Source organism: Nanorana parkeri, unplaced genomic scaffold, assembly GCF_000935625.1.
Source record: "Nanorana parkeri isolate BGI_ZX_2015 unplaced genomic scaffold, ASM93562v1 scaffold2372, whole genome shotgun sequence".
NCBI lineage: Eukaryota > Metazoa > Chordata > Amphibia > Anura > Dicroglossidae > Nanorana > Nanorana parkeri.
Window position 1 is genome coordinate 74,653 of NW_017308640.1, and position 18,364 is coordinate 93,016.

An 18,364-nucleotide genomic window follows, 5' to 3' on the forward strand; every position below is an offset into this window, starting at 1 on the left:
GAGTGCGTTTACTTCCCACATATACCCAATCTTTCTTCATGTTGGCTTATTTTTGTTGAAAAATGACAAAATATAATCCATGATGAGTTAGGATCTGTATTGACTAGATGATTGTTTGTCAAATACATCTGAAACCACACATCTGAAAGAAATAATAGTTTACATTGTTCATGTTTTAGGGTTAAGGTGTCACAGTTCAGGTGCAGACTTGCAGCTGAGCTGTTACTTGTAGTTCAAGTATATACATATCTCGTACCCCTGGTTCTGCAGGCATGCAGGGCTGTGCTGGGGGTTGTAGTCCTCCAGGCATGTGCTCTGAACCTGACTCACACTTGCACCTGTCTGCAAGCTTTAGGCGTCAGCCGACCTCTCCTGCTGTTTCTTATGCAGCTTCTCGGCCAATCAGTGCAGTCCGCTTGTGGCCAATCCTGTGGATCCTCCCTCTTCCTGTCGCTATTTAAACCCAGGACAGCGAACGGCACGCTGCCCAAGCAACGCTTTCCTAAGCTAGTTGCCGAGTCCACCATTTGTGATTTACCCTGAATTCCTGGAAGTTTTCCCGTGTACCGAACCTTTGGCTTGTCCTTGGAAATCCCTGTCTACCGGCTGCCCTGTGCTTTCCTTTTGTCCTAGGAAATCCCTGACTACAGTCTGCCCTGTGCTTCCCTTTTGTCCTTGGATATCCCTGTCTACAGGCTGACCTGTGCTTCCCTTTTGTCCTTGGAAATCCCTGTCTACAGTCTACGCTGTACTTCGCTTGGTCCCTGTAAGTCTTCAGCCTGTCCCTAACCTTTGATTGGTACCCTGTACCTGTTAGGTGAGTTGGGTGGACCTAGGGATTGTGACCTGGGGTCAGCATGCAGCCAAGCCCATCTCCACTATCAGGAGCTCCGGCGAATACCGGCTGGCCCTTAGATTCCACATCCTGGGGGACCCCATGCCACCTACTCAGGATCCCATGCCACCTACTCCGCATTGGAGCACCCTGCCTTGTATTTGAACTTCCAGCTTTAGCTGACTTCCACTGCCTCATTCAGTTCCCCTGCTTGTACTCCAGCTCTGGGAGTCGTCAGCCTACACTGCTTGGACCCTTTTCTCTGAGTGTCCCGGCCAGTGTAGTGGAAAGCAGGGCCGTCTTTAATACTGATTGGACCCTGGGCAAACTTTTTCTCCGCCCTCCACCCCAGGGGAACAAAATTTCTCTCACCTCCCCAAAATCCCCCCCCAAAAAAAGAGCTACACAGCAAGACAATGCATATTAAAAGGTGTTTAAAATAAAAGTAAATATTATAAAAAATATATAATTATGTACACACTCAAAAAAATGACATTAATTAATATTACTAAACCAATTTATTTTATTTCCTTCCAGAGCATTTATTTATATTTATTATTCTTAATACACACCCATAATAAACAGAAAAATGAAATCTATATTAATACTACTAAACCAATTTATTTATTTTATATATTTTTATGGCCTTGCCCAAACAGGGTAATTATTTAATTATTACTGCCTGGCCTGCCAATGCCACAAAGTGCCCAGCTCTCACCTTGTGCCAGTCTCTGCCTCAGTCTTGTGCCAGTCTCTTCCTCAGTCTTGTGCCAGTCTCTGCCTCAATCAGAGCTTTCCGGATGTCACGTCTGACACTCATAGACGTGTGTGAGGCAGCCGGAAAAAGCGGTGATATCACCACGGGACCTCCATCTGTGAGCTTGCGTGAGACCTATCATGTCACGCTATGCGGAAAGGGGAGGAGCCACACGGAAATGTAGTACAGACTGTGCTATGCGATGGTGCCGATCACATAGAAAAATACGTTATGGCAGTGCCCTATGCCATAACGTATTTTACTATGCGATCGGCAAGTTTCTGCGGGCTCAAGGGGCAGCTGCTTTGGGCCCCACAGCAATTGCCCCTTTTCCCCGCGTTAAAGACGGCCCTGGTGGAAAGGGTCCACATACCGGACTCCAGTTCATACCAGTGAGTCCCAATCCATGACATAAGGTGTTGCCATTTTTTTCAGAGTTAGATTAACATAAAAAGGGGACCTTCCATGAAAAGGGAAGGTCTCCTTTCCTCACCCCCCAATACTGATGACTTAAAAAACCATTGACAAATAAAGTTTGTACCAGAAAAACATTTACTTTGCCCAATGCTACTGGAAGCATGGATGATGTCACTGTGCCTCCTGAGAGAGCTGGGCACTCAAAATCTCTTGCGAGATGTGGGAAGCTCAGCTCTCCCCGGTGTTAGCAGTCAGCCAAATTGACATCACCTGAGCCATTAGATGCTGGGCTAAGGTGGTAGTCTTAAGGTGCCCATACACTGCACGATTCTCGTACGAGAATCGCGAGAAATCCCGCAATCGTACGAGAATCGTGCAGTGTGAATGAAGACGTGCGACCGTTTCTACTGTACGGTCGCACGTCTTTTGTCTAAGGAGCATGCTAGAAAACCAGCCGAAAATCTTACGATTTTCGGCTGGTTTGAACGGTGCTCGGGAGACAAATGCTGAACGGGCCGGTTTCCGCACGCGCACACTGCCCGTTCAGCGTTGCAGTGATCGGAAGCCCGCCCCTCAGGGGGGCGGGCTTGCGATGATCGCAAGTACGATCTGCCTGTCCAAGATGGGCAGATCGTACGTTTTTTTAATTACTTTACAACCATCGCAAGACTAAGGTCTTGCGATGGTTGTAAAGTGTATGGCCACCTTAAGGATCGATTTAAGGTTAGAGGTCAAGGAGAAGGTTCTGTTTTTGTTATTTTTTGCCTTGCATTTTGTTTTTGGCCTATATAAAAAATGCAAAGTGCATTCCAGCTATACGAAAATAAAAAAGGAAAAGCAAACTTGTTGCCTGAGATATTTATTGCTGGGACTATTGGACTACCTTAATTTTCAGAGAACTGTGAGTTTTCAGAAGATGAACGAGAGTTGGAAGTGCTTGTTCTTCCACTATCTTCTCCTGAGTAAGTGGATTATTTATAAGAGCTACACCTGTTTGAAAAGAAAGCAAAGTGTAATGTTCTTTGTCTTTAATGAATGCAAGAAGCATTACCTAACATCTCCTCAGAACAGCTGTGTGTTCCAAATCAGCTGACATATGATCAAAAGTTGTATGGCACATTTATTACCATTTATTATGTCCATGTGAATGTTGTATTTAATAATCTAGCTTGAATACTCCATTTAAGCTTCTTAAAGAGAACTATGGACAAACCTTTAGGGTCACAGAAGGGCATTTACTAATGTAAACTCAGCATATAGCAGGCTATTGCTATTAAGGTTTGATTGTCATAGTATAAACACATACATGATCTCCTATTCAGAGTATCCCCTATATTATACCAAGCAATGCATCAAATTCCTATATATACACAGTACGTACATAATCTGCTGTATATCACTACACGTGTATAGCACATTTCAGAATGAAATATGCTAAACACTTTGAGGGGAATTTATCAAAACTGGAGCAGACAAAATCTGCAGCAACTGTGCATGGCGCCCAATCAGCTTCTCTGTTTCATTTTCAAATGTTAACTAAACAAACTGAAGAGTGAAGTTGATTGGTTGCCATGCACAGTTGCTCCAGATTTAGTTTGCTCCAGTTTTGATAAATTCCCCTCTTTGTGTTTTTAGCAGTATAACAGGAGGTACAGTATATGATGATGTGAGTGAATTTGTTTGCACCTATAGCCTCATGAGATGTAAATCCAGTGCTGTTTTTATCCTATAGTTATTACTTCTATTTGGGCTGATGTAAAAAGTGGCCTTTGCCTTTTAGTGCAAGGTCTGCTTTAATATCATATGGTACGGTATGGGGCCTTGTTCCATTTAAATTCTCAAGTGATTAAGGGGTGAAAGGAAAGAATAAGTGCACTGCATATGCTCTAAAACACATTACTGGAGGTGTATAACAAATATATAATGCAAAAAAAAGGAAACAACATACCAATACACATTGTCCCCAACGCTTTCACAATGCTCAGAAGTGTTCCGTCTGCCACTTTGGGGTTTCGTAACAGTCGCACCAAAGGACCAATACCATTACCTTCACATATTTGGTCCTGGTGATGCTTGCTATCCTTACACAGAGCTATAATTGCTTGACCACCTGTAGATGCAAAGTAACAATTTGTATCATTTAAAGCCAAAATGTACACAGGACTAAGCCAGGCAATGGCTAATGACATTCTTTTAATGCCCCAATACATTACATATGTAACTTTTACTAGCTTAAATATTTAAAGGTTCAAATGTAAGTTCTGGCAAATAAAATGGTTATCACACGTCAGGAACTATTTACACAAACAAGTATATATGTTGGTATTAATCTGTTTATTGACTTTAAAATGTTTACAAGGAACATCCATAACTTTTTGAAGATACTGGAATTTGTTAACAAGGGACTGTCATTTAATACACATTAAGCAAAAAGAATAATAATGATGAATTACTTTTTATTTTAGTTATAATAAACATTTTGGTGTTTTTTGAACATATCAGTCAAGCAATGTCCGTCCCCATCTTGTATGGATGCTAACATATCAATTCTAGTAGCAGTTCAATGAGTTGCTGGAATTACATAGGATTTAGGTAAATGGAGTGGACTTACTGACTTTAAAGTAGTGGCAATGTTTCCTGTAAAGTATTAACATTACATTATTTAATTTTACTTACTACCTGGAGTTACCCGTTAAGGGAAAGATTTAATGGTTTTTATCAATTTAATTTCAAGTAAACAGATGTTTTCTAAATTTTTTTTTACTATTCATAAATCTAATTTACAAATAAACATTTAATACAGGGTGTACTCATGACCAAAAATCTTTGCAGAGAACTTTTTTTTAAGGAGAGCAAAGCACGGCGCATGTTCTTTTCAGGCTGTCTCTTTATAATTGAAAGTATGTCTGCAGCCCTAGAAAGGAAGAAGAAAGGGAGATGAATCCCTTCCCTGACTTATTCAGCTGCTTGTGTAATTTGAGCTTTAACTTTGCTCTTTATACAACAGGCATATGGTAAAATATTTGGTAAAGCATCCTGGAAAAGGAGCCTAGAGCAAAGTCTGCTTGTTGGAAAGATAAAAATATAAAATATTAATATAAAGTATTCCATATTTCTCTATGTATTTCATACTACTAAAAGTAACAGATAAATACAGACAATATATACAAAAACACTATACATTACTTATGATAATATTCAATAACATTGAATGGTGAAGTGAACCATGAACTGACAAAGAGGGCTACAGTATCTCACAGAAGTGAGTACACCCCTCACATTTTTGTAAATATTTATATTGGGCTTCCTCCTGACAAACCTGCACCCAATTTAATCTTCTGCCCCATGTGCTCCAAGATGGAGACTTTCATAGTTTAGAGTTAGGGCCGCACTATATAGAGGTGCCTTGACGTGGCTGTGTGGCTTTCACATTTTCTGCAGATGACGTGTCTCCAAACCTCTGCTTTTAACCATAGTGGTTAGACAGGTTTTTTTTGCATGCTGGCTGGTGAGTGTGCCGGGAAACTTTTTGCTGTTCCACTCAGAACAGGCCTCGCCATGGTCGACCAAAGAAGTTGAGTGCACGTGCTCAGCGTCACAGCCAGAGGTTGTCTTTGGGAAATAGACGTATGAGCGCTGCTAGCATTGCTGCAGAGGTTGAAGGGGTGGGGGGTCAGCCTGTCAGTGCTCAGACCATACGCCGCACACTGCATCAAATTGGTCGTCCCAGAAAGAAGCCTCTTCTAGAGATGATGCACAAGAAAGCCCGCAGACAGTTTGCTGAAGACAAGCAGACTAAGGACATGGATTACTAGAACCATGTCCTGTGGTTTGATGAGACCAAGATTAACTTATTTGGTTCAGATGGTGTCAAGCGTGTGTGGCGGCAACCAGGTGAGGAGTACAAAGACAGGTGTTTCTTGCCTACAGTCAAGCATGGTGGTGGGAGTGTCATGGTCTGGGGCTGCATGAGCGCTGCCGGCACTGGGGAGCTACAGTTCATTGAGGATGAGCAGAGTATGATCCCCTCCCTTTGGAGACTGGGCCGCAGGGCAGTATTCCAACATGATAACGACCCCAAACACATCTCCAAGACGACCACTGCCTTGCTAAAGAAGCTGAGGGTAAAGGTGATGGACTAGCCAAGCATGTCTCCAGACCTAAACCCTATTAAGCATTTGTGGGGCATCCTCAAATGGAAGGTGGAGGAGCGCAAGGTCTCTAACATCCACCAGCTCCGTGATGTTGTCATGCAGGAGTGGAAGAGTACTCCAGTGGCAACCTGTGAAGCTCTGGTGAACTCCATGCCCAAGAGGGTTAAGGCAGTGCTGAAAAATAATGGTGGCCACATAAAATATGGGCCTAATTTGGACATTTTCACTTAGGGGTGTACTCACTTTTGTTGCCAGCGGTTTAGACATTAATGGCTGTGTGTTGAGTTATTTTGAGGGGACAGCAAATGTACACTGATAGACAAGCTGTACACTCACTACTTTACATTGTAGCAAAGTGTCATTTCTTCTGTGTCGTCACATGAAATGATATAATAAAATATTTACAAAAATGTGAGGGGTATACTCACTTCTGTGATATACTTGATATTGTATTCTTTTCTCTTCTGGGATGTTAATCGCTGCTTTAGTAAGATCTTCTAATAGTAGATTTAAACTCAATCACTAAAATATCATATAAGCTTTAACATGCTAATGTAATTCAAGAAGTTGTCTTTTTATATCCACAGCTGTAATTAAAATAATGCCTCATGATCCTGTCATAAAGGTCCTCATTCAGACACTTCCTGTTACAGAGTGAAAACTGTCAATCAATTGTTCTCCTTTGTTGTCTCCCTGCCACGTTTGCTCCTGATGGAGACAAGAGGTCATGCCAAAACACATTGCACAGGTATCATCCACCATTGCCAGAAGGCCGGTCCTGAGAAATGTTATGCAGCCAATGCTGATGTCAATGCATGTAAAAAGGAAATGGCTGAACCTGACTGGGGAGATCTACAGCACTGATATTCAAAACAGGATAACCAAAAGGTGAAAACAAGTTTCTGACGTTGTCCAGTCAGGGTTTAGATCTACATTAACTATTATTATTATTATTACTATTCAATCAAGATTGGGATAGGATTTGTTTTCAAAAGTGGAGTAACTCTATAATTTGATGTATTACCAATATTCTATCTTCATAGTGGCCATTTGAGCATTATGGGGTTGATATACTAAAAGAGTAGAGCATGTTCGTTTCTTAGTGAATGAGATGAAGTGGTGCTGACTTCAATGTATCTGTGAAGGTTCTCATTCATCCAGATCATGGTAAATCTGTAAAAAATAAATCAAAGCAACTGGACTTGCTGTATTTTTCTTGAAGACGTTTCACTGGTCATCCAACTAGCTTACTCAATTCTGAATTGAGAACTATAGTCGCATGACCAGCAAACCATCTTCAAGAAAAATACAGCAAGTCCTGTTGCCTTGATTTATTTTTGACATATATGCTGACTTCAATCATTCAATAATGTGCAAACAAAAATCCTTTTCTTTTTCTTGCACATGATTGGGTATAGTGAATTTTCACTTTATTTGACCTTATTCACTAAGTGAAATCTCACTTTGAAAGTAAACATGATGTAGCCCCTTAGTAAATCAGAGTCTTTAGTTGGAATGCAGAAAGCTTACCAACATACTGCATCTTGTCAGAAGGTGATATGAGCATGTCAATGATATAGTTATAGCCAATCTGCTCTGCCATTGTCTTCTGCTGTTTCCGTGTCTGACCAGCCAGTGCCCAAAGTGTCGTGCAGCCTTGTTCTCTAACCTCTAGATGAAAAACCTAAACAAAGAGAAAACACACATGCCGATAACCTTTTTTTTAGGTTAAAAATATATTTATTAAGATTTGAATAAATACAGATCTCTCATAGGGATTCTGCAATGCTTATAATGAGATTACAGTAAACTAGGTACTGTATACGAACATCACCAGACTCTTGTATTAAGTATACAAAATGAATTCAGGTGCATGATTAACCAGGCAGAACATGAATCAATGTGGCAAAATACCATTAAGAGAGAACTGGTGGGAATTATAGAGTGGGGATGGAGAAGGGAGGGGAGTACTGCCCTATAGCTGGAGAATCCAGCTATACTTGAACTCAGCATAATTTACAAATCATAGATTACAAAGGATGCCAGAGGGGTCAAGGCAGTAAGATGAATCAAACGGTATCCTGTTAAGAAGAACAAATTACATTTGATAAAGAGAGGGAGTAAAGGGTGAAGTGTCTGTGTTCAGAAAATGAGTCTAAAATTACTTAGGGAGCCGGCAGCCTTTGAAATGTAGTGGAAGAGCTAAACAGAATTCAGCCTGACCACACTTGTACATATGGGTCCATACGATTGTTGTCACCTGCCATCAAACTCTCTCAATTCATTTATAAGAGCCACCCAGGTGCATACTGGTGGAGTTTCAGTAGATTTCCAGTATCTAGAAAGAGTTGTGTGGGCAGCTGCGAGACCAAATCTGAGAAACCCTGATTTGATGCTTTGGTTTAATTTGGAACAATTTTTGATCCGAGTGGAGCCTGATAAAAGTTTTTAGTTATACCTTTTAGTTAACAATTTAAAAAATGATAGCCAGTGTTAAAGATTCTTACTTTGAGGAGCTTTGATATGTGTCTTGATGTTGATCTATCCAAAAACTCTTTTTGGATGGCAGTATTATGATCAGCAAGAGCTTCTATAGCCATGGCAGCTTTCACTTGGTTACCGAGTTTCTTCAGTCTAATTATATCAATAAGAGAGGTAATTGCATTCTCCTTTGCAATAGCATCCTGGAGCTGTTTGTTTCCTCGAGCAAGTTCTGCAATAGCAGCTGAAGATGCATTTAACAGCACGTCTTTAAAGAAACAGAAAAGATAAAACATATAAGTAGGATATGTACACGGAATGGGAAATGGTTTGTTTTTCAGTTAACATTTATTAAATCAAGAAATTGTCTCTTATAAAGCACCAATTTTTCTGTATTTGGGTACTAGGTATGCTGACCATATGTCCTGTTTTAAACGGGACAGGACTGTTAAAAATCAGTTTTGTCCCATTTTCCTTCTTAGGAGTGCGCTCCGAGTATGTGCGCCTCCTTAATGAGTCCGGCCGGCCGCATTGATATAAATGTTAATACGACTGCAACTACAGCCGGCCTTAACTTCTACATCCATGCGGCCAGCTGGTCTCATTAAAGGAGAACTATGGGGTCAGGGCTTTTCCCCATAGTTCTCCTTAGGGTAACGGGAGGACACAAACTAGCATCCTCCCGTTACCCTAAGCTCAGTATACCGCTGTAGCTCGCGGTATACTGAGACGCCGCAGCCGGAGCGGATCCCGACATCGATGTCGAGATCCGCCCAGCTGCGTGAGTGACAGCTGGCTCTGCCTATCTAGAGGCAGAGCCAGCTGTACCCGCCCCCTCCCCCGTCCGTTCCGCCAGTCAGCGCTGGCGGATCGGAGCGGGGAGGGGGGAATCCAGCCCCTCCCCTGTCACGGCAGAGAGCCGTGACAGGATCGAGAGGTGAGGGAACCCTGGTATATGTTCGCTCACTTCCCGATCTACTGAGCCGACCTGTGACAGTCTCATTGTCACAGGTCGGCTAGAACTATGAGGTGAGTGAAAAGCACTACAGGAAAAGCGCTACAGGAGGGATCTCACAAACCCCTCTAGAGGACGATGTGAAAGAAAGAGAGATGCCAGTATTGTCACCAGAAAGGTCAATGTCCAATATACCTCAGGAGCTCATAAGGCAACTAGGTAATCTGGCACAGGGATTACAACATTTGCAGGAAATTAGTACTCCCCCGAGAAAATCTTCTACCCGTGAACACCCCGAGGTGGGGAACAAAGAAAGTGAGGTCAACCCTTACCGGTTAAGGACTCATGATAATCACCCTTTTGGTAGACAGAAGAACCTGCAGGTTATTGAAGAAGGTTATCCCTTTTTGACAATAGGTAATCAATTGGTAATGATGCCAATGAAAGCAGGAGACTTGAGAGACTTGATAAAAGGTGCCCCTAGCCCTAGAACTTCCCCGTCAGCATGCCTGCTGTACTTAAAAAGAATGTCAGAAGGACAGAACTTCACACAAACTGATGTTAAACTAATAATTGATGGGATTATGGGTTTTGATGAAGAATCAGGGTGGAAGTGGGAGAACGCTCCTTCTATTAACATTCCTGATCCAGGAACTGTTAGCACTAGTGACCCTCCTGCACCTGGGTTGGTGGGAGCTCAATTAGCTGCGTTTATTACAGGTACACCAAAGGTCTACCAATTATCAACCTGAGGGGAGGGAGGCTATGTGGAAAGAAGTGAGCGAGGAAATGTTTAAGGTAGGAAAGGACCTACCAAAACAAACACTCTCCGTAGCCCTGGCCTGTAAACAACAACCGAAGGAAACTGTCACTCAGTATGTTAAAAGATTTTTTAAAGTATGGAAACATGAGGCAGGCTTGATCTCCATGGGGACAATGGCCCCCTTGAAGGTTCAGACTTGCATTAATAATATGTCTCCTGAGTTTTCACTGCTTGTCAAACAGTTGGTCTCTGAATGGCCAGGTTTGGGAGCAGAGGAATTTCTGAAGAAAATTTATGAAAGAGAAGCTGCAGGATGTTTTGAGATAAAGAAAGTAAGGGGGGTGAACACTGCGATCCGAGAGATGCAAGACCCTGGAGGTGACATGAGACAGTTTCCACGGTCATACAGAGGCCGAGGAAGAGGTAGGGGTCAGTTTGGGGGAAATAACACACGTAGAACTAGATGTTTTAATTGTGGACAAGAGGGACATTGGAGAAACGAGTGTCCCCCAACCCCTGAGAGTGGACAACCCCTTGCCCCCGGGTAATGTGAATAGTTACAATACCCCACAACAAACCCATAATCAAGGTCCTACAAACCCCGGTCCCCGACATCACATATCTTGGATCTAGGGATGCCCGGGGAGTGTCAGTGGCCACGCATTTCCCCTCCTCACGTCGCGCTCTGCAGGTCAACCTTTTTGTATGCTGCGTGTGGATGGGAAGGTTTTGTCCTTTCTGGTGGATACAAGAGCTACTAAATCTTCTTTATGCACTTGGTACTATAAGGGCCACACAGAACCTTCATCACTCTCTATGGGAATAACAGGGGTTCTAGTACATACACAGAAAACACCACCGTTAACTGTGCAGAGGCTACATCCTGATCCCGACAGTTATGAGGGTCAGGAGGTTATCTGCCTGCACAGTTTCTGCCTAATACCGGGTTGTCCGGTAAATCTTCTTGGTAGAGATTTGCTGGGAAAATTACATGCCACCATAGCATTTATTCCGGCTGGAGGAATGACCACGGATAGCGACATTGTCCCTATCATCCCTTATGATCAAGTGTCCCTGATAGTGTCTGGGCAAATTCTAAAACTGATGTGGGATTAATTAGCTGTACCCCGTACCAAGCACGATTGAAAGAGGGAGGATCCCCGGTGTTTATTAAACAATAAGGAGGGGATCAGACCTTTAATACAAAGTTTCATGGAACAAGGTGTCTTGAAACTTGTTGTTTCTCCCTACAATACACCCATTAATCCTGTCCCCAAAGCTAGTGGAGAATTCAGATTTGTACAAGATCTCAGAGCTATAAATAGTTTAGTGATACCCATAGCACAGATTGTGCTAGATGTTGCCGCTTTAATTACAGCCATACCATCAGATGCTTCTCATTTTACAGTGATTGATTTAAGTAATGCTTTTTTCTCGGTCCCAGTTGACCCACAGACACAACTACTTATGGCTTTCACTTTTGAGGGGGTACAGTATACCTGGACTCGCCTCCCCCAGGGCTATGTGGACTCACCGGCAGTATATTCGCTGGTGCTCCATCAAACTCTGAGACAATGGAATGCAGAACATGGTTCAGTCCTCCTTCAGTATGTCGATGACCTACTGTTGTCTAGTCCCAATCAGGAGGCTTGCTATAAAGACACTGTGTCGTTGCTCAAGTACGTTGCCAATGAGGGACATAAAGTAGCAAAGACAAAGCTACAACTTTGTCAACAACAAGTTGAATATTTTGGGATTTGTTTTGAGAAAAGGACAGAGATCACTCATCCCACAGAGAGTCAATGCTATCAGCCACCTTCCCAAACCTGTCACACAGAAAGAGTTGCTCACCTTCCTGGGAATGATAAACTATTGCAGACAATGGATACCTGATTGTTCCTACTGCTAGTATCTTTACACCCATACGCAACTTCCTCCAAGTCAGTGCTGCAGTGGAGGAAGAATAACCTTCAGGCAGCCATTTTATATGATCAATAACAGAGCTTTTATCTCACCAGGGTAGTGCTCCAGAGTGTTAAGAAATCTCAAGGTTAATGGCATAGTTCTCTGCTCCTCAGACTGACCCAATGGAAGGATATGAGGCAGTATAGGAAGGGGGAAAGGTGTAGAAAGAATGCAAGGGTGATGTATGCATGTAATATTTCCAAAGTAGGCCAATTCACATACATTAACTCTATATATATTAACGGTGGCAGTGTATTGAATATCACTCTATATGTGACATTACAATATACTTAGACCTACACGTATGAAATCAACAGACTCCGGAGGAATAAGATTATATGCAAACAATACAATCTAGATTGTTCAATTTTTGCCATCCCGAGGTCCTGTTTTTGGCTCAAGGAAATATGGTCAGCCTAGTACTAGCACAATTTAGGGTGGATTATCATAATGGTGTGATTTAACATGTTCAGTAAAGAAGTAAATGGATCCAAAGCCCAATGCCACTGTTTTCTGTTTTTGTTTTTACATCCTATGCAAACACGGAGTGTTAGGTCTCATTCCTCACTAAATGTAAGGCTTACTTACCAGAGTTAATGGATAGAAAGTCCACAAGTAGTGGAATGCCTCCTAGATCTTTGACAGCCTTCTGATTGGCTGGGTTATTAATGCATAAAACTTGGACGCAGTTAATAGCATTTACCAATACATCTTCAAAATCTTTACGCAGCAGTTTAACCAAAGGTGCAACTCCATTCTAAAACATATTTAAAAAGAAAATATAATCATTGTAAAAAATCTTATTTATACATTTTTTTAGAGACCAGAAAGATTACATAGTAAGCATGGTATGGAATGTATGCTTGGTAAATAATCCACTGGAAATGTAAATTTAGATTATCTGTATGTACATAGATCAATTTTAACTAGTATTTATTTCAAACTGCTGTTTCTAAAGTACAAGGAATCTACCACGGAAACCTGTGTTTTATGTTGGTTCCATATTACAATGCTATATCCATACATTTAGAAATAACCTTTTTTGGTTGGATGATATTAATATCTGATGTCTTCCATAAAGCGTATGCATAGTCAAAATAGTATTTTTCTAGTTTGGATAGAGTGTGATAAAAGATTGGAACCCCTGTCAGGTTTTTATTGCTGTCCGTGTCCCTATTGCGGATTACAGCAAAACTGCAGCCAAAAATAAAAAGATTACATTACAAGACAAAATAACAAAACCAGCTTTTGTTTCAATATTCATCTTCAATCCAGAGATTTCCACTAAAGTTTTTTTTCATTCTGATGGCCAGCATCGATCAATCTACTAAGCCCAGCTTGTAACTAGACAGGAAAAGGAGGAGCAGCACTGTGATGAACTCATCTCTCTGTCACTTTGCTTTCTCTTCCTATCAGCATGCTTGTTGCCAGCACATGAATTGACTGGCTTCTAGTATTGCTTCTTCCTCTCACTCCAGCCCTCCAGGTCAAATTCAGGTACTTCCACTGTACCTGAATGATCAAAGAGCTGTGTTATATTGTGTCTTTTATACCTGCCTAGAGTTCAGCTTTAACCCTCTTTATTTCTCCTGGTGGCCATTGTTAGTAAGATAGAAAGTGCTATAAAGAGAATGCTATAGAGAGAAAGTAAAGAAAATCTCCCCAATGAGAAGCAAACAGGCAAAAATAAACTCAGAGGGTTTTTTAACACTTCCCTACTCTACCCAGAACTTTTAAAAAGAAATGTAGTTTTCTGTAACATTCAAGAATACTTTATAAAAATTCTTCTAAACCACAGTGTGTTAGGAGATATAATAAATACAATCAGTGTAGATTTCTATAAATTGTTTGTTTGTTCATCCCACTGTGTATAGTAAAAAATATGTGTGTCTCTCATGCCACAAGTTTCTTGGACCAGGGATCTGAAAATCTAGATTTCCCCTATGTATTGCTCTTGTAAAGAAAATAACGGAAGAACGTTCATTTAGTATATATTTGCGCAGAGCGAGCATGCGCAGATATTCCCAGGATGAATTGCCCTGCACAATGCATATAAATATAACTCATAGGGCAATGCCTGTCAGATGTTTATGTACACTGCCTGATAAAATGTATTTAAAAAAAAAGAAGATAGTTAGTAGTTGACACCTAAAATATTGATGTTCTTAGATTTTAAATTTGTGTACCCACAAAATTACAAACAACATTAACATGATGTTCACTGTAGTATGTGTGTCAAAAGCCAAATCTACTTTACTGACTTTAGAAAATAAAGCAAAGTGCATTTGTTCATCGGTTAGCTCAAATAGACTGACAGCCTTTCACAATATTTGTCAGCCTGTAAGAATCACTAGGTAATATTGCCATTGCCTTTTTGTTTTGTTTTTGTTATGCCTTCAAATGGTCTTGTCACTGCAAAGATCTAAATTATCTTCTAATACCAATACAAATCATTCATATTGGTGCCTCCTCAGTGTGACTCTTCTTCTTGGGAACTGGGATCCTTTGTCACTTTAATTTTATAATCTTTATCCCCTAAATGCTTACCATTTGTGCAATGCTGTCTTGATTGCCATCCACCTGGGCAATGTCATATAAAATCACCGAACATCGGGACTGAAGCTCAGGATGTTTGGAGTGCAGCAGTGTGATAAGTATTGGTATGGCTTCTGCTTCCACTAGACACTTTGCGACAGGAACCTTATTTGAGGTATTGCTTAAAGTTCCTGCAGCTACACATTCCAGATTCACTTGCTTACTTTTTAATAGGTTGACAAGGCAAGGAAATGTTCCTAGAAATAAGACATAAGCAGTCTTTTTAGCAAATGCAGATTTATTGTACAATAGTAACAAAAACTATTTGCAGGAGCAATAAGGTGAACACAAATGGTAGTATTTTATAGTATAAATCTAGAAGCCTTGAAGTAGATAAAAACCATACCTGGGTGTGCACACTCCCCCCAGGTACCTTTACCTCCTCCCCTTCTTTCTCTCCTCCCTCCGGCCTTACTATGTCTCCTTCTGACTCTCTCTTTTCATTTTCCCCTTTCTTTCCTTCTACTTAATCTTGTCCTACCTCTGGTTATATCCAGTCTTCCTAGTTAGACTGGCACACACACCTATGCAATGGTGGATTGTGATTGCCGATTACTAATGCTATCCAGTGTACTTCCTACTTGCTACTCATTGCTGTTATCTCTATGCGATTACCAGTCCACCATTTGTAATGGACGCTTTTGCTGTACCTTTCTATACCAATAAAAACGTATTGAATTAAAAAACTAAAACTGGAGGACATTTTATATGATAAAGTGTTGTATATACTAAACAATTGCCATTTTTTATAAAATACTTTGTTTACTTTTTTAGCATCTCAGTGCTGCTGATCAGTCACTTCCTGTCTACACGCATTCACTCTAGCATTGGATGTACATCATTCCTCTGGGTCGAGCTCCTGATAGTGACAACTGTGAACCATGCCTGCATTTGTAGTCTCAGCCAGAGCGCATGTGACAGGCTGACAATGCAGGAATTGAATAACAGTCCATAAACCCATGGCACTCCTGACCGCTTTCTCCATGTAGACTAGGTGGGGGCAACGGTAGTCGACAGATGACAACCGTCAATATGCAGAGAAAATAAAGGGTAGACACTATTTGGAGTGCCAGTGTCCACACTTTTTTCTTTTCAATGCAGGAATTGGGAGACAGTTGTCACTCCATAACAGGAAGTGCCTGAACAATGGCCTTTGTAGCAGGATCACCAAGTACTGTTTATTAGGGTGGTATCAGGCTGGTGTGAACCCAGCCTAAGACTACAACCATCAATCAATGATATGACTGCTGGACACTGATGGGTGACTAGTTTTTGATTGCCATAGGCAACAGTAAACAGATTTAAATACTGCATACTGATAGCAGGTCATTAGTGATTGCTATGGGTTATAGCACAGTGATGGCGACATAAGTAATTGGCTGCTATGAGTTCCATCAGAAAACTGTAACTGCTTAACACTGAAGGAGGCAGCACAGCAAAGGGACTGTAGTACTGTTAAGAGGTTACTGCATACTGATATACAACTGTACACTGATGGTTGGTAATCAGTAGCTGCCAATAACTACAGCACCATGACTGTTGAACAATAATGAAGGGTAGTTAGTGATTGGTTGCTGTTGGCTAGAGCACAGTGATATGAGCAGAGTGGCACAGTGAAGAAGACTAAATAAGGGCTAAAGGTAAGTGTTTGTCCTAGTGGGTGGGCGGGATTTATTAAAGGTAGGGATGCACCAATACTAGTATCAGTATCGGTGGCGATACCGAGTTTTTGGGTGAGTAGCTTCCTGATTGGGTCCAGCTTCCGGATTGGCCGGGAAGCTGGCTCCATACTGGCAGAAGTACAGGTACTCGGTAGCAGCGAGTACCGAAAGAATAATATTGGTACTTGTACTCGATACCGAAAAAAACGGTATTGGTACATCCCTAATTAAAGGACAATTGTACAGAAGAGAAAAGCTGAATGTAGAAAAATAGCATGGTATGACTCTTTATTCAATGTATTGTTATAATAAAGCAAAAACAGGCAAACGGAGTGTCTATTCATTAGCAGTTGAAAGGCTGTAAAATATTGTAGAAATGATTAACTAAAAATCAGACCTGCTTCATAAATGTCCTTCCAAAACTCTTCTTTCAGGAGGCAAAGAACCTCCAAGCATCTGGCTGCCATTTCTCTCCTGTGGGAATCATTAGATTTCAACATTTCTGAAACAAAGAAATTGGAGTTCTAAGTCTAACAAGATTTATTGCAATGCGATTTCTGAGCTGAAATAACAAGATAAATGTCTCTTTTTAATCAAATCAGTTTATTACTGAAAAACACAGACTGGCCTGCAAGTATAAATAGCCGAGTAACACTGTAAAATCATAATAAAGGACACCTCTACTGAGACACTATGGAGGCTGTCATTTTTGTATGTTTTTTCTGAAAAAGCTAGTTGCCTGTCTGTCATGCTGAACCAATAGCTTTTTTATGCCTTCAGAAGCAGAGACCTAGAAGAAGGATGCAGATTAGGAGTTCAGACTCTGAGTTTTAAATCTGCATGCTTGTGTTGGGTGAGTCACTTCAACTGTTAAAGCCAGGCAATTACAGCTCTTAGAAGGGGTCAGCTATAGTAGGCCCTCTACTTCTATTTTATATTTAACAGAAATAGTGATAAAAGCACCACTGGAAGTATACCTCACATGAAAACATTTATAAAATACATAAAAGTACAAAACATAACCAAAAAAGTAATCCCTTAAATGTGGAAAATCACCTGAAAGAAACACTGGGATGAGACCCTAACATAATACTATTTTCAGCCTAGAGATTCCACCACTTTTTAATATTTACATTTATAGGCCCTATACTTCTCCCTGTGCAGTTTTCTTTTAGGGCCCTCTGGCACTAGGAAATTAAATTAATTCATAATAAAAGCAATAGCATTTCAACATATAAATTGCAATCTGGCATAGAATTATCAAACTGCCTTTGCCCTTGCCATTGCCAATCTCAGAGAAGATATGCAATACCTGTCCCTCTTGTCTTTCTTCATCAATCTTAGACAACAAAGGCAGGTGCAAGATTCATATTCAGAGAATCCCGAAATCTGTTTAGTGGAATCTAATTTGCTCTGCCTCCTAAGTGATCTTTAAAGGTCCTTCTAGAAAGGCTGCCAAAGTCCTTATTAAAATTAAAAGTAAATTCCCATAGCTGTATGTAAATAGCTTTACATACAACTGGTTAATTTACTAGACAGGTAAAGTGGATTCCAGATAGAATCTGAATGGTGGCAGGATTTCCAGCATGACCAACAAAACCAAGCCAGACTGGAGCCAAGAAAAAGCTTTCTCTTGCCAGATACCATGTTTTTGCTGGGCTCCTACTAGACAACTATTAGTCTACTAGCTTTCCTTCTGGAAAAATATTCCACAGTTACACGGTATTTTGTATGTAATTTGAATGTTTTGATGATAAAATTATGTTGTAATATGTTTTTGT

General features: G+C 40.9%; 1 protein-coding gene across 1 annotated transcript in view; it reads right to left on the reverse strand.

Moving 5' to 3' along the window:
- The window catches only part of ANKAR (ankyrin and armadillo repeat containing), a 58,691-nt gene that overhangs the window by 9,435 nt on the left and 30,892 nt on the right, over nucleotides 1–18,364 (reverse strand). The window contains exons 9-15 of the mRNA XM_018573414.1: nucleotides 16,981–17,085; nucleotides 14,875–15,119; nucleotides 12,916–13,084; nucleotides 8,671–8,912; nucleotides 7,694–7,847; nucleotides 3,958–4,119; nucleotides 2,893–2,999 (exon numbers count right to left, since the gene is read on the reverse strand). Coding sequence (XP_018428916.1) covers nucleotides 2,893–2,999; nucleotides 3,958–4,119; nucleotides 7,694–7,847; nucleotides 8,671–8,912; nucleotides 12,916–13,084; nucleotides 14,875–15,119; nucleotides 16,981–17,085 — 1,184 coding nt within the window. The remainder of the gene's footprint in view (nucleotides 1–2,892; nucleotides 3,000–3,957; nucleotides 4,120–7,693; nucleotides 7,848–8,670; nucleotides 8,913–12,915; nucleotides 13,085–14,874; nucleotides 15,120–16,980; nucleotides 17,086–18,364) is intronic.